This window comes from Sebastes umbrosus, chromosome 10 (assembly GCF_015220745.1).
Source record: "Sebastes umbrosus isolate fSebUmb1 chromosome 10, fSebUmb1.pri, whole genome shotgun sequence".
Classification (NCBI taxonomy): domain Eukaryota; kingdom Metazoa; phylum Chordata; class Actinopteri; order Perciformes; family Sebastidae; genus Sebastes; species Sebastes umbrosus.
In genome coordinates, this window is record NC_051278.1 from 16,612,220 (window position 1) to 16,638,259 (window position 26,040).

At 38.0% G+C, this 26,040-nt stretch overlaps 3 protein-coding genes across 4 annotated transcripts; 2 read left to right on the top strand and 1 right to left on the bottom strand.

Annotated features, from left to right (window-relative positions):
* Positions 1 to 2,396: 2,396 nt before the first annotated feature.
* Positions 2,397 to 17,107, top strand: agpat5 (1-acylglycerol-3-phosphate O-acyltransferase 5 (lysophosphatidic acid acyltransferase, epsilon)). Its single transcript, XM_037782362.1, has 8 exons — positions 2,397 to 3,232; positions 5,236 to 5,305; positions 5,394 to 5,509; positions 5,626 to 5,715; positions 7,189 to 7,279; positions 8,799 to 8,960; positions 13,154 to 13,277; positions 15,039 to 17,107. Exons 1-8 carry the CDS (start codon positions 3,014 to 3,016, stop codon positions 15,262 to 15,264), a joined length of 1,098 nt encoding a protein of 365 aa, XP_037638290.1. The 5' UTR covers positions 2,397 to 3,013; the 3' UTR covers positions 15,265 to 17,107.
* An 884-nt stretch (positions 17,108 to 17,991) lies between these two features.
* Positions 17,992 to 21,071, top strand: zgc:163080 (uncharacterized protein LOC799515 homolog). Its single transcript, XM_037782420.1, has 5 exons — positions 17,992 to 18,119; positions 19,295 to 19,377; positions 20,210 to 20,311; positions 20,411 to 20,498; positions 20,600 to 21,071. Exons 2-5 carry the CDS (start codon positions 19,302 to 19,304, stop codon positions 20,640 to 20,642), a joined length of 309 nt encoding a protein of 102 aa, XP_037638348.1. The 5' UTR covers positions 17,992 to 18,119; positions 19,295 to 19,301; the 3' UTR covers positions 20,643 to 21,071.
* Positions 21,072 to 23,962: 2,891 nt separating this feature from the next.
* On the bottom strand, positions 23,963 to 25,739 carry LOC119495665 (glutathione S-transferase A4-like). 2 transcript variants are annotated; one of them, XM_037782393.1, is made up of 7 exons: positions 25,592 to 25,739; positions 25,392 to 25,507; positions 25,241 to 25,292; positions 24,927 to 25,059; positions 24,709 to 24,844; positions 24,436 to 24,561; positions 23,963 to 24,276 (listed from the first exon to the last, which is right to left on the bottom strand). In XM_037782393.1, the coding sequence occupies exons 2-7, from the start codon at positions 25,476 to 25,478 to the stop codon at positions 24,136 to 24,138; spliced, it is 675 nt and encodes a 224-aa protein (XP_037638321.1). In that variant the 5' UTR covers positions 25,479 to 25,507; positions 25,592 to 25,739; the 3' UTR covers positions 23,963 to 24,135. The 2 variants fall into 2 exon arrangements, with proteins under 2 accessions (XP_037638321.1, XP_037638322.1); XM_037782394.1 differs by lacking the exon at positions 25,241 to 25,292 and having other exon boundaries at positions 24,927 to 25,036.
* Positions 25,740 to 26,040: the final 301 nt, after the last annotated feature.

Here is a 26,040-nt window from a genome sequence, read left to right on the forward strand (position 1 = left end):
TTTTCTTATGTTCTGCAATGTAATTTTCAGTTTTTCAGGTTTATTGAAATTGAATTGTGACAAGATTTATTTTAATTGTTAACTGATTTTTTGTTCACAATCATGTTGGGATGAATGAGGCACCCCTTTGAGAATAACGACTTGGTTTTGAAAAGGACAAAGCACAGTGGTTTGATGGATCAATCTGTCAAAAGAGTCCACTCAGCAGTGTCACTGGGTGACAGACAAATGAACGAGCTGATGTATCACAGCTTATGCTCAGCTGAGAGCTGAGAAATTGTAGTTTTCCACATAATATACCACTACTACTATTCTACTACTACTACTCTAGTAGGGCTGTCAATCGACTGAAATATTGAATCCCAATTAATCGCATGATTGTCCGTAGTTAATTACGATTAATCACAAATTAGTCACACATTTTTATCTGTTCAAAATGTACCTTAAAGGGAGATTTGTCAAGTAAGTAACACTCTTATCAACATGGGGGTGGGCAAATATGCTGCTTTATGCAAATGTATGTATATATTTATTATTGGAAATCAATTAACAACACAAACCAATGAAAACTATTGTCCAGAAACCCTCACAGGTACTGCATTTAGCATAAAAGAATATGCTCAAATCATAACATGGCAAACTGAAGCCCAACAGACAACAACAGCTGTCAGTGTATCAGTGTGCTGACTTGACTATGACTTGCCCCAAACTGCATGTGATTATCATAAAGTGGGCATGTCTGTAAAGGGGAGACTCGTGGGTACCCATAGAACCTTTCAAGGCCTTTGAAAATGGCCATGACAGTTTTTCCTCACTAAAATTGAACGTACGTTTGGAGCGTTATTGTGCTTCGTTTGCGACAAGATAGTATGACACGGTTGGTACTAATGGATTCCTTAGATTTTCTAGTTAGTTTCATATGATACCAGTATCTTCACGCTAGCTTTGAAACAGAACCCGCTACAACCTAAAAATTGCAAGTTGCGTTAATGCCTAATTTCTAGTATTTGATACATGCATGTGTAGTATGTTAGGTTCATAAAGCACAATGCAAAAAAAGTATAGAACAGTGATTTTCATAGTAGATGAAGAAATTAGTTATTAGATTTTAGCTGTAACGCTTACTTGCCTCTTTGTACCCAACTGTTGGAGCCATTTCAACGGGCCAAGCCCAGTAGAATAAAGAATTGTATCAGTATTTTACTCCAGGTCAACACAATATGACTGATGGCTTACTGAGTGACACACACCCAACACATCACCAGGTGCGAGCTGCCCAGCCTGCAGGAGCTGTACACCCAGCGGTGCCTCAGGAAGTCCCTGAGGGTCATTAAGGACATCACACACCCCCTCAACAGCCTGCTCTCACTCTTGCCCTCTGGTAGAAGATACAGGACCCCCAGGACTCTCACCAGCAGACTGAGGAACAGTTTTTTCCCCCAGGCCATAAGACTTTTAAATAGATATTCATACGACACCTTCTCACACAAAAATATATCTTATACTGTATATACTGTATATGTTCTTAATATGCCTGTATATGTTCCCCTGGAACTCTCCCTCCTGAAATAAGAAATGCTTCATCCCTGGACATTTTCAAAAAACACCTCAAACACCACCTGTTCATCAAGGCCTATGATCTCAGCTGACTCTTCCTACACATTACTCTTTTAATTACTTAGCTATAGTTTCTCCTCTGTGTTATTTATTAGTATGGTTTTGTGTGCCCCCTTTGTAAAGTGTCCTTGGGTTTGTGAAAAGCGCTCTATAAGTCTATGCCTTGTACAAAGTATTTCTTAAATATGTACATTCATACTTCCTGATATGTATATGTTATTAATATGCCTTTTACAAAGTATTTCTTTTTATAATTGTAATATAACTTATTATTTTAATGGAGCTTCCAAGCAAAAAGTATTTCACACGAAATAAAACAAACACAAAAAAATACAGCATACAATTTGTAAATTTCAATAGGCAAGTTTATGACAAAGCAACAGAAAAGAACAACGCTTTTAGTACTGCACTGTAAAGGAATAGTTTGACATTTTGGGGAAAGCTGTACAACTGGTGTGACAATAAACATCTTGAATCTTGAACACTGTTATGAAAACATTATGAAATCATATGTGTCAGATTGAATTATTTTTCATGTGATATTATAAAATTGGAATAAATGTGCTAATAATAAATAAGTAAACACTATGACATGCTTTTTAAAAATGTTTTTTTTTGTTTAATTTGTGTTAAAGCATGATAAAACTTGCAGTGGGAATTAAAAAAAAAAAAAGTGTCATGGCCCTTTAAGAAATGGAGTGTAGAGAACTCATGGAGCCCATTGGCTGGCCCTCTCCTACGTCACCCGACCAATCAGCGTCGTCGTTGCTGCAGTGTGGCATTACGTAGGGAGGCGTGTGTGTGTGACATTTGCTGCAAGCAGCTAGTTTCTGAAGAGCTAGCTGCTCCTGGGATAAAAGATGAACAACTGAGGGAGGAAATAGAAACTATTCTACCTTTTAACAACTCAACTATTGTTTAGGTTGAACTTTATCATCTTATCCAGGTTAGAAAAGACAAGTTTATAGTAACTATAGCTGAAGGTAAAACTTCCTGTTGTGGCTGAAGCTGTTAAATAACAGATAGTAGGCTAACTAAAGGTTTCTCTCTTTAACTTCTACTACTAATGCTCAGGTTGATGTTGTGTTTGCTGCTCTGAGATGTCTTTAATAAGCAGATAACTTTGTTTGGTTTCTATATTTCAGTATGGCTGGATGGTAGTGTGCTTTAAGCTGCCTTTCTGCACACACAAGGTTAACATTAGCTTTAGCTTTAGCTCTCCTCTCTGCTCTTTCACTTCCATTCTTTCTTATGCTGACTTGTCAGGACAGGTGTGCTGAAAGTAGGCCAGGTGAGCTGTGGGATAGATAGTGTCTGCTGCAATCTACAGAATCATACAGTCCACTTCTTTGTTACTTTAGTGGAGCTCAGAGAGGTTGAGGTTTGTGGAGAGACCATGCTGCTCTCCTTGGTGGTGCACACATACTCTCTGCGGTACTGGTTTCCAGCCACCATCATGCTGGGGACAGCTCCAGCTTACCTGCTGTCATGGGGGGTTTGGAGGTTGTTTTCTACTGTCCTACCTGCCAGAGTGTATCACAGACTGGACGACAGGTTGTACTCCATATACCAGAGTATGGTCCTGTTCTTCTTTGAGAACTACACAGGAGTTGAGGTGAGTGATGCTTTCACTTCCCTTAGACTCATCATAGTGTGTGGTCACCAAGGGGAATGAAATCAGCACCTGCCACCTGCCAAATACAGGGTGGCTGTGGCAGGTACAACTTTCAGGTCACCTGCCACCATGATAGATATTCTGTATAGTTTATTTAGTATTAACTTAGTTAGTCTCATTTATTAGAACCAACATTTTGTTAAACTAAATTATTTTTTGTTAAATAAGATTATTTCTTAGTTGGGGCATGCTTCTTTTATTTGCTATGGTTTCAGAGCCTGTTTTCTATGGTGGGCCATAATCCATATTTCTACTGTCTGCTACCACAGTGTATACTAGGGGTGGACAAAAATATTGAGTATTGCAATATTGTGTTTTGTGATACTGTATTAATTCTCAAAAACTCTATTGAATTCTAATTATTAATAATAATAATAACAATAATCTTTATTTGTATAGCACCTTTCTAAACATAGTTTCAAAGTGCTTGCACAGATACAATGAAATACAGACAAAATAAAAACAACAATAAAAGAACAAAACATAACAAGACCAAATAATGAGAAAACTAAAACCCGTAACCAGTGGTATCAAAACAATAAGTTACTACACATATGTCAAAAGAGGACAATATAAGGTGTTGGAAAAGGTGCTGTAATAGAGAACTAGAGTAGTTAATAGAGCTGGCTAACCTGAGATCCCGAGGTAGGCTGTTCCACAGTCTAGGTGGCATTGATGGCAAAGGCCCTGTCACCGTTAGTCACCAGCCTGGACCTGCATGGTACAACCAGTAGAGCCAAGTAAGAGGACCTCAGGTTACGCGGTGGCACATAGGGAGTAAGGAGCTCAGTGATGTAGCTTGGTGCCAAACCATGCAGAGCTTTAAAAGTTAGTTATACAATCTTAAAATCAATTCTAAATTAAATTAAACTAAATTAAATAGTTTACATGCAAAGATTAACTCAGGAAATACTTTACTTTATTTGCAAAAGATATGCAAATGCAGATCCTACTATTCTGATTGCATAAAAAAAAGTTAACTTTTTAATGCTCAAGATTTGATGCATATAGCAGTGTTATTTATACTATGATAGTTTTTCCGAAAATTAGATTTTTTTAAAATCGCAATGTATCGCCTTAATTACAGTATCGCAATATATTGAGATATATTGCATTGTAACCCCTGTATTGTGATACGTATCCTATCGCCAGATTCTTGCCAATGCACAGCCCTAATGTTTACGATTCTAAAGCGTTCTACATAGACTTCAGAAGTGGCAGACAAAACAGTTGTGTGGCTAGTAGAAATGTTCAGTGACCTGCCACAGTGGCACGTGAGGAAAAAAACTTAATTTTAGACCCTGGTTGTCACCATGTATGGAACTGTGTTTATCAAGGATGGGGGATTTTTTACCCACTAATATCTAGTCTCATAATAGAAATACAAGGACACACTCATGAGTGACAGCTGCCTCTGACTGGCTGTGTGCAGGCTTTGCAACTTAATTAATATTGCATGCACACTCCGTGCAGATCAGTGCATTTTTTTTGAAAGTGTCTGCATTTGTTGTAACTCTTAGAATAAAGTGGTGCCAGGCACAGAGGCTAATGTTGTAGTTGATGAACCAGTTGCGTGCCAAGAATGTCTGCATTCTTTTGCCCTTTTGTTGCCACTCCTCGTACACTTTGTATTATTGTACGTTAGAGTTTGCAGGAAAACAACATTGATGGTGTTTTACGTAACATAACTGCCTGCATCTCATCAACTCATGCCATGAAACAAGGGACCTTTTTTTATGAATCCTCTTTTATTAAAAAGCTGCAGTCAATGCTGGTTTAGTTTTTATAAAAATGGGCAAAATCAATCTGAACTAGAAACAAATCCCCAAAGCAGTTTAAATATTTAACAAAACAAAAGAACTCTTTATCTTTAGTGTAGAATAATTTTGTCACCTATTTTGCTGGAGTCTGTATTAATACCTTTTAACCTGCTTTCTCTGTAGATTATTATATATGGAGATATACCAAAGAACAAAGAGAATGTCATCTACCTGTCTAATCACCAATGTACAGGTAATACATTTACATATTAAAATCTCAGTCTAGTGTGAAGCACAGATTGCAGTAAATATCTAATCTCTACCATTGGTTTTCCTTGTAGCCGACTGGATCATCGCTGACATGCTCGCCATCAGGCAGAGTGCTCTCGGCCATGTCCGATACGTCCTTAAAGATGGGCTCAAGTGGCTCCCGCTGTACGGATGGTATTTCTCTCAGGTAATGCAACTGTGTGAGTATTTGAATGTCATTTGTCATTGTAAATCACAAATGTAAATGAAACATGAATCACTTTCCCCCGCTGCTGTTCTCACCATATTATCTTTCTGTTTTAGCATGGAGGAGCCTACGTGAAACGCAGTGCAAACTTCGATGAACCGGCGATGAAGAAGAAGCTAATCACTCAGACTCTATCTGGAGCACCAGTAAGTACACTTTATAAATGCTCTAAATGAACATTTACTCTCTAAGGTTGACGTACGGTCTGCGGTCACGTCTTCCCCCTCAAAGACGAAATTTCAGTTTTCAATGTTGGACTTCAAAGACAAATCATATCTTCAAACGGGGCCTTATTTACCAAATTTTTCTGATCATTAGAAGCTTGTTTTTAAACTTTCACCACTTGAATTCACTGTAGAGCTTTCTGCAATAATCTTTCAAAATTTGTAATTAGGATGTTAATGTAAATATTTTCTAAGAGCTTGTATTAACAGAACATCCGATGACGGCAGCACCAATGAAATTAAATGGATAATGAGATATTAGCTGCAGGAGGGTTCAATTGCAGTGTGTTATTGTGTTGAAAGGGCTTGTTTTTAATCACTTTTGGGGGATTTAACTGTGGGGGATTAGTGTGTGTGTGTGCATGTGTGTCGACAGAAGTGAGCCTGGGCTTGTGACCTGAAGGTACACTATGAAAGCTCTATTGTGAAGTGGTGAAAGTTAACATGAGAGCTGCAACGATTAATAGATGTCAACTATTAAATTAATCGCCAACTATTATGACAGTCGATTAATCAGTTGGAGTATTTTTTTAAAGAAAAAAAAAGTCTAAATTCTCTGATTCCAGCTTCTTAAATGTGAATATTTTCTGGTTTCTTTACTCCTCTATGATAGTAAACTGAATATATTTGAGTTGTGGACAAAATAAGACATTTGAGCACGTCATCTTGGGCTTTGGGAAACACTGATCGACATTCAATAATTAACAGATTAATCAACAATGAAAATAATCATTAGTTGTAGCACTAGTAAACAATCAGTTGTCACATATCAGTGCACTCATTTGAACATCATATACATTTTCATCTTTGTTTCTGTTTGACTGAAAACTCACCTGCTCTTTGATTCCAGTAATTCACAAATAAGTTACTAATTATTTTATAAACTGCTGCATTGGTTCATCATTTGAAAATGTGAGGAAGTACTTATTGTCGAAAAAGCCTTCACGCCCTCTATAATTTGCAGAAGCTGAAAAAGAAAGATTTTTATATGCATTCATTCAGTACTCGTGCTAAAGAAAAATTTCAAAAGGATGCAACTTCCTGGTGATTGTTGACCTTGTGTATTTGCGTATTGCGTCACTTTTGTTGACATCTTTCTTATCTGGCATGACTGAAATAGGGTAAAGAGGAAAGAATACAGCAGCAGGTTGAGTCTACATCACCAACAGTTTTCAGTTCAGTTGTAATCCAAACAGATTTAAAGGAACGAGGCGATGACAACGGTCTATCAGGGTTTCTTCGAAACATTATATATTCATCACAGCGTTTGGGTTTCCATGTTTCTTGTTCGACAAATCCTGTCAATGTTAGAAATTCCATTTTGGTCAGTGCTGTAAGAACCAAACACTGAAGAGGCTTTGATATCATGTGTGTTTTTTTTTCTCTCCCCCTCAGATGTACCTTGTCATCTTCCCAGAAGGAACTCGGTATAATCCAGAGCTCAAGAATGTTATCGCCGACAGTCAGGCTTTTGCTACGAAAGAAGGTACTGGCATGATAGCAGCCATTTACTGCTGTACTGCTGCATACTAATTCAGCCCAGCCCACTCAGTCTGTAAAACAGACAAAGTTCAGTTGTGTGACCTGTGATCACCCCTGCAAGTTACTCTTTGACCATTGAGCATCACATGCTGCGTACGGATTTGTAAAAATTCTTTATTTCAAAGTTTTCAGTTTATATCGTTCATTATTAGGATAATGTATTACAAAGTTCACAACTTTCTAACAAAGTGAAAATTCCAATTATATTATGTCTTGGACAATTTTGTTTTTACCCCTTTGTTGAGGATTTAATTAGTAGAGCTATACAAGCATACAAATTGCTATATTAAAAGTGCTTCATACAATATTCAGAACATTAATATAGCAGCAAACAACTATTTGCTATGTAAAGATATAGAGGAGCAATGTTTACTTGCAGAGAATGAGGTCGAGTGACCTCATTGTCACAGCCACCGCTCTGCACTGTTCTCATACGGTGGTTAGAGCTGACGCTGCCATTGCGGAAGTGTAGCACCCTCTTTTTCGTTTCCTCCCCAAGTTAACACTGTTAACTTTGTCAACACCCAGGCTTTTTGTTTTAGCTGTTAGCACCTTTAACTGCGAGGTGCTGGCCTTGCGGAAGCAATAGAAATGCTCCCCATCTCACATTTAGCACTTTTTTAATTTCTGTCGTCATCGGATCACTGGTGTGATGCCAGGAATTAGTCAGCGTCCACCAAAACTGCTGATTGAATATTCCAGCCGGTGCAGCTGAAAGTTTTGAGGACTAAATGGACTCGCTGCTGGTCGATAAGAGAATTTATTGCTCACAAATAAGCCGTTTGAAAGTAGATGTCTCTTCTGGCTATTTTTGTATCCCGAGGAAGTGAAATTGACTGATTTATAAATGGTGATTTATATTTAACGGCAATGTAAATTTCAATCTAGCTATACAATTTCCCAGCTGAATACATTTGTTGCATCAACATTATTATTATGAATGCTGTCAGGCATCGACTCACAATCTGCATCCATTCTGCAGAGATTAAGCCTATCTCTGGACCACAGCTCTGAATATCACCTTCCCCCATTAATCCAAATAAATCGCCCTGCAGAGCCGACATGTGCACATGACATTATCTGCTATTAGTGAGGTATTAGTGAGCGGAGGGTGGTGCCACATCGACAGGGGAACAACACACTGTGCAGTAACTGACCAAGACAAGCATTCGCATAGAATTACTGTGTTTTTAATATTTTAAATATCATATATGTATTTTGGAGAGGGTTTTTTAGCCATTATTTTGATAGTGGAAAATAGAGAGTTGACAGGAAATTAGAGGACAGATAGGGAGATAACAAAGGTTCCCGGCCATGCTCCTCTGGGGTAGTTGCGATTACACGACATCTTCTATTGTGTAGGCTGATGTGGCATGCTTCATATTCACACTGTTAATATAACCTGTATTTAATCAGGTAATATGATTGAATAAATAACGTATCACTTCTGTTGCTCTCCGAAGGACTGGCTATCCTGAAGCACACGCTGACACCTCGAATGAAGGCCTCTCACGTAGCCCTCGAGGCCATGCAGGACCACCTGGACGCCGTGTATGACGTCACAGTGGCCTACGAGGGAACGCTGGACGCCTCCGGTCGGAGAAAACCTGCACCATCAATGCCAGGTAAGCGGGCATCTGGCCATGGACCTGTGTAGGAGGCTCAGTTAAGCTCAGTTTTGCACAGCTTCCATCATTTAACCTGGTCTCACAATGTGATCCGTACCTGGATATCTTGTCTTAAGTCATTAAGTGTAAGATGTAAACTTATACAGGACGCATGCAGCTGAAATACGTTTGGAAGGGTAGAAGAAGGGGAAGTCTCACGATCTATTCTGCCCGGTCATCGCTCCTTTCCTGTTGTTGTATTCACAGTAGTAGATGGTAATGTGGTGAAAACATGTTATTATTCCAGTGGATGTCCTATGTGGATAAGGAAACCCGTTTGTTAATGCGAGGTATTAAAGCACGAGAGAAGGTATTGTGATCTGAATGTGGTCAGACCACATCTGGAGGTGGATCTCAGCTAAATGTAAATGCAGTCTGTACGGCTATAACTCTTTCTTCGCAAACATTATTTAAATATGAATGCTGTCCGCCCATGGCATTGCTTCCGTTGACTCGGAGCGTGCCATGTTTGTTGACAAATCCACCAACCCCGCCTAACTTATTTACATCGAGATTAAATCATAGTGCTGGCAGAATCAACATAACGAGAACACTCTTTGATACCGGGTGTGAATGCAATGGCCCGTGGACATGATAACATTTTTGTTTTTTTTTAATGTGTAAATACCAGTTATTGGTGCGGGAGATGTGGGGTTTTTTTTCCCATCATAGAGATACAAGCAGCATTTTACCACCGGATATAAAAGCAGTTACAGACTGTCAGCTAACAGCAGCTGCCTCTCTCTCTTCTGTTGTTCAGTGTATCCACAGACACACAGGTGTTTGTGTATAATCAGTCCTGCAACATTGTGTAGACCCCCTCAGTAAATAATCACATGACAAACATTACCTATTAACAGCCGTGTCTTCCTGTAAACAGCGCGACTCTGTGTTTTGGGAGTTTTTGATTATTCTGTGTCCCCGCTTGTTCGACAAGCACTGTTTGAATGTTTAAAAAAGAAAACATCCCGTTTGAGTCAGGAATAAACATCGATGTGTTTTCTAGCAAACAGAACATGGAGAATAGAAAAGCATTCCTCTCATCATCACGCACTTCCTGGTCTCATGTGGTGAAGGTGACTTTAGCGATTTCGCGAGGAAGTGGAAGTGACCCGAGGCTGCGTTCACACCGCAGCTCAACCGTCCAAACTCACATCTGAGTTTCACATCTGACAAATGATTCTCATCAGTATGAAGACAGTTTGAATAATTTCAACTCGTTGAGATGGTGCCATATTGAGCCCTGAGGTACGGCTCGTGTACAATATGTGACTTGTATTTAAAAATTCAGATCACAGCTTATGTCAGTTGGCTGAAATAATATTGAGTTTGGAAATATAATCTTTTTTGAAAATGTTTGACCTCTCACTGTAAAGTCAGAATTGGAAATTGGGACTACAATTTCAACTATTTCCCTTAATTGATTATTAGACATGTTAACAATCAATAGTCAGTTAATAATTTAAAAAAGGACACAACATAAAGTGCAAATTTTTCTGTAATAACAGCATTTTTAAACTACTGATGTGTCCAGAAGCTGAAAAGGTATTTGAGCAAAACATGTAAAAAACATAGTTAAAATTTTCCTAACAAGTTAATGGTTGTGTCTAGAAAGGTAACACGCAAATTGCGGATCTTTCTTGAGATGGTTACGGTTAGGCATTGACCTTGAATGGTTAAAGGTGCTATAGATAACATTCAGCCACTACATGTTGCATTCTCCCTCCCCCGTACAACTGCATTCACTTCACAACAAGTCGTTGCCAGGCACTTATCGTCAATCTCAGCCATTTATCCGTTTTTTTCCACACTAACTGACGACCCAGAGATACCACGTGATACCAGCGTTGTTTTACTTTTGGCTCACAAGCCTTGTTAGAAGTAGGAACCAAACATCAGATATCTTCCACAGAGATAAACAAAACATTCATTTTGGACCCTCCACATTTTTTTAAATGATTAATTCACAATCATAATTTTTTTCAGGAAAAGCCATACTTTTATTCGGCACCTTGCTAAAAGCTCTGTAGATGTATTACTTAAAAAAAAATATTCAACTAAGGTTAGGAGAGGTTGATGGGCAGCAAGTTTCGCGAGAGGGGTTACCTTCTATACACGACCCAAAATAATGTCTTCATTTAAAGTTGCAGTAATCCGAATCCATTTTGTCTCTTTTGAACAAATGGCCAGACGTGTTCAAAATATTAAATTTAGCAATTTATGCTTTGCAACCACAAAATCACGGTCCATTTTCTGAAAGCTCAAACATTAAACAGATGAGAGGCTCTTTGTGGTGGATCCCTGTCATTCCTTGGAGGACAGAGCTGATTGTTATGAATAAAGGTCTGCAGCTCAGGAAGGATTTTTACTATTATGTGCTATTATTTTTTTTAGCAATGTTGATTTACTCACCCACTTCAAACTACATACAAGAGGGATGTTTTTTTCTTCAAATCAGATTCAGTATTATAATGTAATTCACACAGCCTTAGGGTACAGTACTTGTATAATTGAATTCCCTCTGCAGGGTTCATTATTTGAAAACAGTTTTTGAATGTGTTCTAGTTTAACATGCCGTCTATTCAGGGAAATGCGTTTACTTATTTTGGTTAATACGTTTTTATTCAAATCAGAATGACATGTTAATTTGTCGGTGGCCTGCCTCACGTATCCGCATTTACTGCTCTTTTTGCGTCAGTAGTTCATCAATCCAACATGTAACCTTTGTAAGGTTTTTACAGGGAAATGTTCTTTACTTTTTGTTTCGTTTGTTTGTCAGAAACCAAAAATAGTGTCTTGAAGAAACACAACTGTCCTCATTTTGTCTGATCTGATCACAGGAATGAAATATTAGACATGCTAAAACATATTGCAGTAGTTTCTGCATTCGTTCGAAATGTAATTTAGTATTTTCATTTGACTGTGGATGGAAATATTAGCAGTTCCTCTTTTTCTCTAAACACTGAAACTGATATATTTAGTCGACATATTTCTGTGTCTCGATTTTTTTGTTAAAGAATTCAAGGCATTCAATTAAATGAATACTTTGGGATAACAAAGTATCTACCATCAACTACTTCATATGAATGAATGAGCTCCCTGCACCTCTTTAGTAGCAGCACGGTCTCCTCTTTGTATGCAGACGACTCAAGATATTAAAGATTCATTTTCAGCGCTACTAGAGTTTATTAAAATGATTTAGATCAGGAGGTGTTTGTCGCTGCAGAGCAAAGAGTTGATTTCCTTCTTCAATGCCAGGAAGTTGTTTTTAAAGTGTGTTTTGGAACATTGCTCTGCTCAAACACACACATGACCTGCTTTTAAGAGTGACTTTGGCTTCTTCATGTGTGTAAAAATAAATCATGTGTTCGTGTGTGTCTCTCCAGCCCGTCTTTCGCTGGGTGGTCAGTGTTTATTGAAGTGGCACGTATTGTGTCTGAAGGTCGATTTAAATCCGTGCAGCAGCTGATTGAGGCGCTCTCTCTCCGCAAGTGAAGCAATCTTTCGCTGCTGACTTCGATCAAATTTCCTTTTTTGGCCGCGGCGCGCGGTTTCCTGATAATATTGCATGTTGTGGAAACAGGAACTGGAAGGTCTCTGGGGATACACGTGTAGCCTTGAGCGTTCACACTTGGATACATTTTTATGTCTGACCTTCTCAGACACTTTTCTTTCTTTGCTTAGTGCTCTGACAGGTTATTTTTGACTTGACACTGAAACATTTTAACATTTGTTTTAAGGAACATTTATAAGGTGATGCTGAAACAGAATGGTTGTTATCTCATTATACAAATAATGAATATTCAGTTTAAATTTTGAATATTTAGTATTATTTCAGATATTAAATTGGACTTTTGTACATTTAAACTTGAATTGATTTTCATTATCAGATCTGATTACTGGTCTGATTCTGTCCTAGTGTGGTAATCGGTTATCTAACTGTGGTGCACCAGTTTGACCATCAAGCTGTTATACATTACCAGTCTTTACTCTCTTGAATCAAAGGGCCTTGCCTGGCATCTCAGCGTCACAGCAGCTCCACTCTATCATTGTCACCTCGTGTTGATTTTAAGTGCTTACTCTACGTGCCGTTTCGCTGAAAGGCTTTTCCTGTTTTTGTTTAGTCTCTTTATTTTTTTTGTGTTTGACAGAATTCCTGTGCAAGGAATGTCCCCGAGTCCACATACACTTTGACCGCGTGGACATAAAGGAAATTCCTACGGAGACGCTGTTTTTCCGCAGGTGGCTGCACGAGCGGTTTGAAATCAAGGACCGGTAAGTGTGTGTGTGTGTGTGTGCGTGTGTGTGTGTGTGTGTGTGTGTGTAACAATTAGTCATCTTGAAATTGCTTGTTATTCAATCTATATAATATAGGTAAACTGCAGTGATGTTTTTAAATGTTTTGCTTTCGCACGCCAGCAGTTACAACCACATATATCTAATTTACCTTCTAAAAAAAACTTCTAGCTTATTCTGAGAATCTGATTATGTGCACTTCCTTTTAGTATAGATCAGTTGTTCTCAAACTGGGTGAAACATAAAGGTCATGATCTAGATATTCCTTCAATAAAATGTAAATTAGTTTGTTACAGGTTTACCAAATATTGTTATCGCAGATAAAAGTAACATTACTTTTAAGCCATTTTTTTAAGCAAAAATGATAAAACTTGTAAGACTTGTATGCCACTGGTTCCCAACCAAAGCTTCACAGGGGGTCGTAACGCCTTCTTGATTTTAAGGCGTGTAAGACAACTTTTTAAAATAATATACAGTTGGCCTATATCTCAGCATTTCATTCATTTCTGTGAAGAAAACTAAATGAAATTGTTATTTTTAAAGTTTGGATTATTATTTAAGATATAAACAGTATAAGGGCACGGTGAAGACGTGAATACAAGTTATATTCCGTCTCTGCTAAACAGCCTCGTCCTGCATTAGAAAAGTTCACAGTTAAAACAACCAAAGAGCTGATAGAACGATGGATAAGCATCAGGGAGAAGAAAACACTGAATTAAATTTGTCAAAAAAGAAGCAAATGAGGGCTATTAATTATAAATGATTGTTTAAAAAAAAAAAAACACAATACAGAGAATTGTATTAAAAGTCCCTAAATTGCATATTATATGCATTGAATATAATATGAAATATCCATAAAATATGCCACTTAGTCAGGGGTCGTCAGTACTCAATGATAGAAAAGGGGTCCCTTAAGGAAAAAGGTTGGGAACCACTAATCTATGCCTGTTGGTCGGACAAAACAAGACAGTTGAATAAATCAAATGAAACAAAAATATGTTTTTATTAATTTTTCACTATTCTCTTGCATTTTATTTATTTATTTATATATATATATTTTTTTATTTGATTTATCCAACTGTCTTGTTTTGTCCGACCAACAGTTTTTTTTTATGACAATTTTTATTTTACAATATGCACATCAGTCTTAGAAAGATGACATACAATATGATACATTCACTCTATTTCAAATTGACTCAACGCCCACTGCTACCCAACACAGAAACAAGAAGGGTCTGCCTGTCTATATAGTGGTTGGTTATAAAACTAATGCCAAGAAAGAAAGAAAAAAAATCTGAAAAAAAAAAATTAAGTAAATACAATAAAATCGTTAAATTTGACGATAAAGAAATACATAAATAAACTCAAATAAATAATAAAAATCAAATCAAAAATATCAGCAGATTAATGGATAATGAAAATAATCATTAGTTGAAGATCACTTTACATGGGGGATATGACAGAAAAAGACCAGAACCACTAATATAGACTGAATTAAAGATGTGTTTTAAAATAATAGCAGTTCTCTTCAATATATTTAGGATGGAAAGTGGTAATGTGCTGAGTCCAACATTAACAACACCAACCAAGCCACAAAAAGCCCCGCTGTGATTTGGGTGCATTTTTTTGTGCTGTAACGGCTGTAAAAATCCCGGTTTTCCTGATCCAGATTTCTTGTAGACCCTGTGCTTTTTCTAAGACGGGCTGAATTCCTAAGAGAGCTATCTGTCTTTTTCAAAGGCTGCTGACGGATTTCTACGAGTCGAAGGATGCAGACAAAATATGCAGGTTCCCCGGGGAAGGCAAGCACTCCCCTCTGAACCTTTCTAAAACCCTCCCGTCAGTGATGATCTTGGGGGCACTGACAATGCCGCTGCTGCTGACGGATAACGGCAGGAAACTGTACGTGAGAACCTGGGTGTTCGGGACGCTGCTGGGCTGGCTGTGGGTGAACACTTTTCCTTAACGAAACAGGGCAGAGGCTGCCACGATGAGACGCACAAAAGACATGGAGGTTTTCCTGTTTCCGCAACAACACAAAGGTGTGTTCCAGATGCAGAGCAGTATCTGATAAAGAGGCTCAGAGATTTACCCCACATGTCTGGCTCACTGTTGACCTTGAGCTGAAAGCTGAACGGAGATACGGAGAAATGTTAAGCTTTTTGTGCTACTTGTTTCCTCGCGTTATTTGGATTTGCAGCCTGAAATGATGAGAAAACCTGAGTGGTGAAAAGTATTTTCTCAAAAATACCCCTTATCTACTATAAAATTAAAAAAAATAGCTATATACTTCTCTTAAAATAATCCCCCCCCTTCATCAGATTTAGCCAAATTAGTATTCATGCATGCTCACCTTCCCATCAAACATTGGCCAGTTTAAAAGCTCTTGTATGCCGCATATTTGTGAGAACAAAGTGTGCGTTTAATGATCATGCTCAGCTACTGTATGTAGCTGACACAGTACACCAGACTTCTGATGATGGATCATTAATTATTGAAGTGCACTGACTCATTGACATTGGTTGTAATGTTATTTATGCCAAGTCCCATGTCAGGAGGTTTATGCACTTTGATCATTTAAACTGATGTTTTTATACATTAGTAGAACAAAATAAGTAGCATGCAGTCCTGTATAGGGGCTCATAAACATGACACCAGCTGCATTGTTTACCATTCATCATTTTGTTTTATATACTGATAATGAATGTAGCTGTAAAACACTCTCATTTATGCATATACAGTATGAAAGAGTAAATGTTTTTTTAGTTTCCCGACACCCAAGATTTTGATTTGACAAATGTTTATCCTTAAAAAAATCCAATCTATTGTACATTTTTGAGTCTCATTTTTGAAATGAAAAATGTTCTACCGTTAAATTTTGCTTTAACCATAAAATGTCAATCATTGCCAAAACCTGATGTATTTACCGTGATGTCCTACATGTGTTTTAAGTTGAGCAATACTTGTTTAATGCCAGCCCGGATGACAGCAAAGAAACTTTTTCTTCTTCTTTTTTGCCTAAATACATTATAATAACATTTTTTATAATGGTTTCTTCACAGCTCAGCGTAACTTTTCTATGCATTTGTTACTTTGAATACCATGTTACAGCTCACACAAAAGTATCTACCTAGCAAAAAGCTGACAAAGCCATGTTAACAGTATATCGCAGGTTTCTGTGCACTCAAAGCCATTTGTATTATAAATGTCACTGTTCTGTGAAATGCACTGTTTGTCCATCGTTGTTGTCTACTGTAATGAAACCATTGCATTTTTCCACGAGTCACTTTACATGTTTGCCGTCTTGTCCTCGTCTAGAGTTAGTCTGAGATTTATGTTTTCATTATGGTACTGTAAATTTCATAGTTTTTACATGTCGCTCCAATACCTCACTTGAATAATCCTTCCTTGTTCTTAAATGACTCTTGTCAGCCATTTTATAGTCATTTTTATCCTGACAAGATCAGACTGTAACTCATCAGGAAAAACTCTATGTAGACAGTATTTAAAATGCCAACTGATTTTGGAAATGTGTGCCTTCTCTTTGGAGGAGTTGGTCCTCAGGCCTCTCACCGAGGGCCATAGCGGCTCCTTTCCACCAGGTGACTGCATGGGAGCGCTCTGCTGGAGCTGCTGCTCACTGCAGCATGCGGTCACATTGTCTACGGTTCATAGTGGCTTATTTTGCTCGAAGAATGCATTGATTTACACTTTTATTAGGACTATTATGAAATGATGAAACCTTTAATGTATATAAGTTCTGGAAATGGGGGGTGAGATTGAAATAAAGTGGTTTTCTTTGGGAAGAATTAGGTTTTCTCTCTTGTCTTACTGTCATGAACACATGATTGTTTAAAGACACACCCAAGTTGCCATTTTTGTAATTGCATGGTGACTTCAAATGAAAAATTTGAGATGCCTTATGCACAATTTCATCTTTTTCTTTAATTTACTCTGAACTACTTTTCATTTTTCAATTTCTATCAACCTTTGGACCCTTATTTACCACCTACCTCCACACCCGTCCGCATTAAGCACAGTGGACACAGCAGACTGCACATGGCAGCTTTATTGTAAGAACAGAAACCGGGACCAGCCAGTGCTACTATGTTCATATAATACTACCTATCCCTAGGTTTTATATGTGTAAAGTTTGTGGTAGTAGAATTATGAGCCCAATGTTAATAATTAAGATAAGATGAACCTTTATTAATCCCCGGAGGGAAATTCAGGTGTCAAAGCAGCAACATCAGCAAACAGAGTGAATCACATGAGAGGTAAAGATATACAAAAATTATAAAGACAATAAAAGAGATATAAAAGATACAGAGTGAATGGGTGAACATAGTGTGAACAGTCCGTCAATAAATAAAAAATGAAGGTCTTAAAACTAGATTTTGACACTGGTCCCCCTTTGAAAGACAGGACTAAAACAAATAGATAAAATGCAGGATCTGCCTCTGTTTGTATTTAGTGATAGTAATATTCCCTAACAAATGTGGAAGCTGTCATGCAGTGAATTTGGGACGTTTGAGTTGTTCAGCTAGATGATTTTTCAGTAACATTTTAAATAGATTTTGATAATAATAATATATATATATTTGTTTTTATTGTGGTTATTTAATTGGGAACAAAAAAAGTTATTCATCTACCAGTATTGATTATTAATGTTACGAAACACTACTTTCCCACTTTATTGAAAGACTTCGAACACAGCACTAACCTGTTGGCGCATGCTTAGTATGGTTAGTGGGCAGTAACCAGGAAAAGAGTCACAGATTGAATCGTGTGTGTTGTGTTGCTGCTCCTTTGGACTCTAAGGTATGTCATATTTACCCTAAACTAAATGAATGTAGAGTGATAATATGATAACAATACGTACTTCACATGAGGTAATGTATTATAGAATATGAGCTGTTTGTCTTAACGCTTCCTCTGTTTATGTTATAATGTTTTAACCACTTAGATAGCTAGCTAAAGGTCTCACAGCGACACCTAGAGATCTGTCACACTTCTTGACAACAGGGGTTAAAGTACTAAAGTACAAGTATTATTGTGCTGAAAGGTTTATAAAGAGGTAAAGTTGCTGGTGTTAAAGCTAGTCGTCTGGTTTGTGGTGACTAAATTGTCTCAAGAGTGCTTCAATGTTAGCATTAGCTTAGTTTAGCAGTCTGTTTTGAGTGTTGTTGTTTTCAAAATCAGAATCAGAATTAGAATCAGAATCAGAATTAGAATCAGAATCAGAATTAGAATCAGAATTAGAATCAGAATCAGAATCAGAATTAGAATCAGAATCAGAATCAGAATTAGAATCAGAATCAGAATCAGAATCGTGTTTATTACCAGGTGTAAGAGGTATACACTAGTTTATAGTATACACTAGGAATCTGCTTTGGTTTTGTTGGTGCAAATAAACAGTATAATAACAAAAAGAATAGATAAAAACTTTAGAATAAAATAAGAATAAAACAATTTAAATTCTACCGATATACACGTCTCATGCTGGACATGAAACAGACATTTAAGGACTACTATTTTCACTGACACTATTTGCACTGACATTTCTATTTATCTATTTATCTATTTATTAGGTATTTGTACAAGGAGAACTACTGGAGAGTCATTGTGTTTTTATATATATAGCACTTTTAAAGACCTGATTGATTTTATACTGCTTTACTCTGATAATATCCTGTCATCCACTTTGTATTGTGCTGCACCATCGCACTTTGTTCACTGTGTTATCTTCTATGCTTGTGACTGTTTTTGTATGTCTGTGTTTGCACCTTGGTCCGTGAGCAACGACATTTCGTTTTAACAGTGTACTTTGTATGTGGAAAAATGACAATAACTGAGGTTTTGGTCCTGATGGACCTTAACCTCTTGCCAGATGACAGAGTCTGGAAGACATGCCATCCTTTTTTGGTAAGCTTTGCTATTTAAAAGTCTTCAACATGAATACCTGACATCCCTGTGCTGTACTTTGTGTTTTGCAGCTTTGTGATGGCAGTGGACTGGATTGGGTTTGGCTATGCTGCAGCCATCCTCTTCGGAGGATACATGGGATACAAGAGAAAAGGTTGAAAAGCTTTTCATTTTAGACTGTATTAGTAGATAAAACATCCAGTTTCATTTATATACAAAGATTCAAGATTCAACATGTTTATTGTCACGCCGGTTATACAGGTACAATCGTGTGAAATGCTTTTTGCTGGGAAGCTCTATTAAAATAATAAGTTATATTACAATTATAAAAGGAAATACTTTGTACAAGGGCATATTAAGAATATATACAGGCATATTAAGAACATATACATTAAGAACATATACAGTATATACAGTATAAGATATATTTTGCTGTGAGAAGGTGTCGTATGAATTACCTATTTAAAAGTCTGATGGCCTGGGGGAAAAAACTGTTCCTCAGTCTGCTGGTGAGAGTCCTGGGGGTCTTGTATCTTCTACCAGAGGGCAGGAGGGAGAACAGGCTGTTGTGGGGGTGTTCGGTACAATACAATACATTTCAAGACCTTAAGCAAGTAGATATGAGCTGTATAAAAAAAGGACAGGGAAAAAGACCTAGGGATAGAAATAGCTGAGGACATCTGGGACAAGATCTTGAAGTATGTTCACATTTGTTCTTTGAATGCCAAACACTGTTTGATACAGTTTAAGATTCTGCACAGGTTACATTACTCTAAAGTAGTATTGTCTGTTTTCGTTTATATATACCAGAAATGAGGCATGATACACACCCCACAGAAGTCTGTATCACTGACATGCACATGCTTCCTAATGAAAATATTTGAAACGAAAGCTTTTCATTTTGTCAGAACCAAAAAACTCTCTGCCACTTGATTAATTTGTTAATTAACCCTGATTATCATCATGTGTCTTTTATGTCATTGTAGGCAGCGTGATGTCCCTGATGGCTGGTTTAGTTTTTGGTTTGTTATCTGCTTATGGTGCATTCAATGTCTCTTATGACCCAAGGGACATCAAGGTGTCATTGAGTGAGTATGGCTGAAGCTCTTCCTAATAATATACTGCTGTTCAACAGATCATGAGTTAGAGAATTTGGTATCATGTCATGGTGTATTTCTGTCTTTCAGTTGCCTCGGGAGTCCTCTCAGTCGTGATGGGAATGAGATACAACAAATCTGGAAAATTAATGCCTGCTGGCATTATGGCAGGACTAAGGTCAGAGTCAAACTTGCTCAACATGCAATAAAGTTATGAAGCAAACACATTGTGAAATTATGTTACGGATTAATTTTTGATGTGCTGTCTCTTTCTTACAGTTTGTTGATGGTGTTTCGACTGTTGCTACTCCTCGTGGTGTGACCGGAGGGATAACATGACCAGACTGAGGGCTCTCTGTCTCTCAATGAACGAGCCTTGTTTTAAAGGAAACAGCATTCCCAGTTAGCGTACTAAAACAAGCCTTCTGTTTTGTATGGTAACTTTCATGTGACCAGAAACTTTGCAAAAGCTACCAGGAACAGATTTAAGATTAACTACTAATCTTATTGCAGTAAATCTGTTTCAGTGATCTTTATATAAATAAAACTGCTTATTTTTGTTTTTGTAAGTGAGCATGTGCATGAATGTCATGATTTTGAGATCAACAGATGTACGTGAGCTTTGTGGGTGCAATTGCTTGTGTTGGCAGGTGGTTTACTGTATACACTACAACTTCAGTTTTGCAGGCTGCTAATACTGTCAAGGTTAGTATATCTCAAATATTAAAATCACGGAAAAATAATAAATGTGTATTCTTCTTCTCATGTGATGTATTTTACGTTAAAAAAACAATTGAAGTTAAAGGAACAGTGTGTAATATTTCGGGGGATCTATTAGGAGAAATGGAATATAATATTCATAACTATGTTTTCATTAGTGTATAATCACCTGAAACTAATAATTGTTGTGTTTTCGTTAGCTTAGAATGAGTCCTTCATATCTACATAGGGAGCGGATCCTCTTCACGGAGTCCGCCTACAGTAGCCCAGAACGGACAAACCAACACTGGCTCTAGAGAGAGACTTTTGCGTTTCTATGTTATCTGAAGGCCACCGTAGTTCTCTGATACGCTTGTGAAACTGCGGTAACGTGACCCGCAGAGTGCAAAACCGTGGTACCGCCAGCCGCTGTCTGACTTCCGTTGCTCCTAAAGTAGAGTTAAAGAGTGCTACAGGAATGAGTCCTTAAACCCAGAAATGAGTTAGCATTTTAGCGCTTCCGGTTCCCTCGTCTGCTAGTCAATGTTTTTTATTTTTAGTTAGATGCCTGAAATAAGGTCTGTGGTCAACACAATTTCAAGAGACTTTAACGTTTTGTTCTACGATATGAAATACGTCAGAAAATACCTCACTAGTGAATTTTGAAGCCTTTATGTGTCTTTAAAAAAGGCGGTTGCTAACAATTTGCTAAATGAGACGAAGCCTAACGTTAGCTTTTTACTAATGGCAATTGCATTCACGCTTCAAAAATCATAGAAGTGTTGTTTATTTGTGAACATTATCTTGCTGAACAACACATGTATGTATCATAAGCGTTTGTGTGCCACAGAGTTTATTTTCTGCAATAATCCAAAACCCAATGGAAAAATCCCATTGGCTTTTTGTCAAGGGAACCAGAGCGACAGCGTCGGCGTTAGGGGCGGGCCATGGGGGTCCAGGCCCGTCCAAAAAGGTCACTGTGCCCCCTCAGCTGAATTCTCTCCTGACAAAAAACTAAACTGAAATAACAGCTAAGCTATAAGTAAAATTAAGTCATTCAGTTTGGTAATGGAAGGACTTAACACTGCAATGCAAATAAAGCACAAAACAGTGATAGTTTTGCATTTAGGAAACACTTGGGCTTGATTACATTGTTTTCTATTGGAGTGTCCTAGCTGGCTGCAAGCAACATGGTGCTGCACAGCACGGCGTGGCGTTTTGTCTGAACTTCTATCGGATACACAGTTCCTATTTTTTCCTGTCACTCATATTGAGAGGAACGTCTGATTAGTTTAGATAAAATGAGCCGAGAAAACCGGGTCAGTTGTCCTGGATGTAAATGAAATATTAACTTGATTACTGACACTTTCAGCACAGGCATTGACGCTCGCAGTTATATGTAATAAAGTTCACCAGTGAAACTTTATTACGAGCTACCTGTCAAAAAATATAACAGCCACCTCACTAATGGTTCAAATAAAACACAAACACACAGCGCAAAGATACAACTGTGGAAACTCTTGGGAATATGAACTGTCACTACAATATTTCTGTAAGAAGCCTCGTTTTGATCCGCTCCGTTTGCGTGTTTTTTTTTTTTTTTTTTTTTTAATTTAGCTCAATAGAAAAAAATGAGAGAACGTAGATCTACAGGCCTGGTGCATTAAAGCACAATTAGGACCAAGAGAGTAAAAAGCATCCTGTGCTCCTCTCACATCTTCCTTTTATTACCTGTTTGGATTATTCTGTTCAGTATCGTGGAATAAAACAATGGACTAATGTTATACAGCAGGCTGAGCAGGGACAACAACTGGTGAGGGAAACATCCACATTTAGTCTTTATTAACATAAATTATAGTTATGAAGAAATCAGTCAGACTGTTAGATTAATGTGTTGTTTAACTCCCTGTTAACTATCTGGGCACCCGTGTGGGTGCACATTTTGACCCTGGCATGAGCAAGACGCAGGGCGTGCCTGAGGAGTTATCTGTAGCCTCCAGTACTTCCTCATTTCAAAACAGAAACCATAATAAGGTGGCAGCTGGCTGGAGAAGATAACTAGATAACAACCTACTTGCTCTTGGCTATATTGTATGTTATTTCCAGTAAATATCACAAATAAAACGTGTGTTTTCTGATAAAAAGTACGAACGTAGGAAGATAACATGTTATTAAGTACTACTAACCCATCTTTGAGGTGGTTACGTCTTCAGCTCCAGTCTGATCTGGAGCTCACAGCTGATATGTTCCTGGTTTGTTTACATGATGTAACAGATGTGCAGATTTAACGTATTGGACAGAGAGCGTCCGATGCGCGATGCAGCGCGATAGTTGGACGCTCGCATCCAGTTAGGACACGGTGTTAGTTTATAACCTGTTTTTGTCTGCATAACGGCATGTGTATGCGTGCATGCGCACCTGTGCGCATAAGTGGCAGTATGTTTACACCTCTCTGTCAGTTTATTTCTTTCATGAAACATGATAATGTTAAAGATATACTTAATAAAGGCTATATGAGGTGAAAAAATATGCCCCCCCTGCCAAAGCTGATTGCCCGTCCGCCCCTAACACTCTGGCGCCGACCCTGCAGGGCGATGCTAACTTCCGGGTTTGCCTACAAAAATACCTCATCCCTGCAGCACTCTATTATGGTAACGATGGCCACTGAGCGAGGGAAACAGTTTTACACTCGGCGGTTCACGTTACCACAGTCTTGGAAAGGAAGGAGTGAGCGGAGGGGTACTGAGTTGGTTGCAATCTGCAACCACACCACCAGATGGCACCAAATCCTACACACTGTCCCTTGAATAGTTTGTGATGTTAATACAGTAATAGCAAAACTAAAATAAACAAATGTGATTTGTAATGTTTTTCTTTTTATATACATGCTGTGTAGATAATCCAAATTATGTCATTGAATTAACAGAATAAAAACACAGGCAGTTTCTTAAATGTTCCTCAAAAATTAACCATTTATTTAGTAGAACCTTCACATTAAAAACACCCATGTAGTGTAATTAAGGATTACATAGATTCCTGTCATGCTAATTAGATTAGTGATGGATAGTGCAGTATTCATCTCAACATAAACCAACAGATATAATAATGTATGAAGTTTATTTCAGTGGTAATTTGGTGACATTGAACACCTCCAAGACAGTCTTCACATAGGTGTCATCTGGCTGCGGCTTCCTGTTGCTGCCTGGCTCCAGGAACCTGCCGATGGCGGGAATCCGGGTCATCCTACCCTGGAAAGACTGGAGGGAGACACAGGAAGTCATCCTTGAGCAGAGCATTCAGTAATCACTATGTATTTTTGTTGTGATTATTAACAATATACTGGGATTTCATAGGAACAAGTTACAATTTTTTTATGTTGTTTTTGTTCCTTTGTATACCCAGCCTGTCACTTTTACCTTGACGTTGCGAAAGTCGGCGAGGATTCCAGGAAATTTCTCCTCCAGCATCAGAGTGCATTCCATCAGCTGCACATCAGCACAGCTTAGATTACCTCCCACCAGGTATATGGACCCAGACAGCGCCTGAGATGTTTGTCAAAGACACACAATATCTTGTTTAGTTGTCATATATAATCATCAACAGGTTCATTTTTAAACTTTTAGGTTTTTTTTCAACAAGATGAATCAGTTATTAGACCACACTATTTAATATAATATGTATGGTGGTACCTTTTCAAACACAGGAAGGTAGCGGCCTTTTGCTTTACTTTGAATGTTTTCCAGTTTTTCCTCTTTATCAGCGCTGAAGGGCAAAATCATGATCATTTCCATGAGATCGATCAGTCCCTCTGAGTACATGTTGATCCTGAGGGAAAGCAGACACTGTCACACAGATTTATCCACCAAAAATCACATATCACTCATAATCTAAAAAAAAGGGACCATACATGACACGGTCTTTGATATCTTTTCCATGAAGATTGTATTTCTCTGCGATGTAGTGCAAGATTGCTTTTGTCTGAATGAGCTTCATGCCATCAATTTCCACCAGAGGAACCTGTTGAAACATGAGGTCTCCATCTGGAAACACAGGAAACACAGTAGCAGATAAAGCAGAGCAGCACACCCAAGAGGTAAAACATTCATTTAACTTGTAGATTATAACTATGGCTACAGGTCACAAGACATTCACCTCAAAAACGTCGCCTGACTCCAAAAGCAAGACTTGGAAACAGACCAGAGAGAACTGAAACCAACTTACCACTCAGCATTTTTTCATACTGCTCTCGAGTTGTCAGATACACCTCATCAAACTGTGAACATGAGATTATATGACAGATTTAGGGCACGTTCAGGAGGTTTCCTAATAGACAGCAAAACTTCAGATTAATACCACCACACCCTTCACTTACCTCGACCTCTGCAACGGTCAAAAGCCAACGGATTGACTCCATTTTCCCTCTCCCATTGAAGTAGTGCAGCACAACTTTCCCAGCCATGACTGATTTTGGAAGTTAAATCTCTTAAACTAAAAAAAAGACAGACTAATTATTACATATTACTGAATACAAATGCATGTAACGTGGAAAAGTGAGTTTATGATTAGTCATACCTGTGCACTGCCCCAGCTGCTGTGGAGTAATCAGGGTGAAGTGGACAGTAAAACACAAGTTAAGTCCTTATATGATGTAGTAGTGTTAGGGGGGAAAAAACTGATAGAGGCGGGGTAAACATCGGACGACTGTGATTGGTTGGTTCTGGCCAATACAAACATAGTGTCAGCTATTTTACTGAGTTGACTTTTAGTGAATCATTTCAAGCTTTACTCCCTTCCTGTTAGTAAAAACAAGACAGTGCAGAGCTTTTATTGTGAAGAGAAAGCCAAAGTAGTAATGTGTGTATGTACGCTGCTGTTAATAGGGGATATGACTCAACGCAGTAAAGAAGTTGCCTGCATGTTCAAGCCTCCGTCTCTCCATGTATTTATGTTACAATAAATAAGTATAGGCGCACATAAAAGACCCTCGGTTACAATAGCTCATTAACATGTTGCCGCTAGAC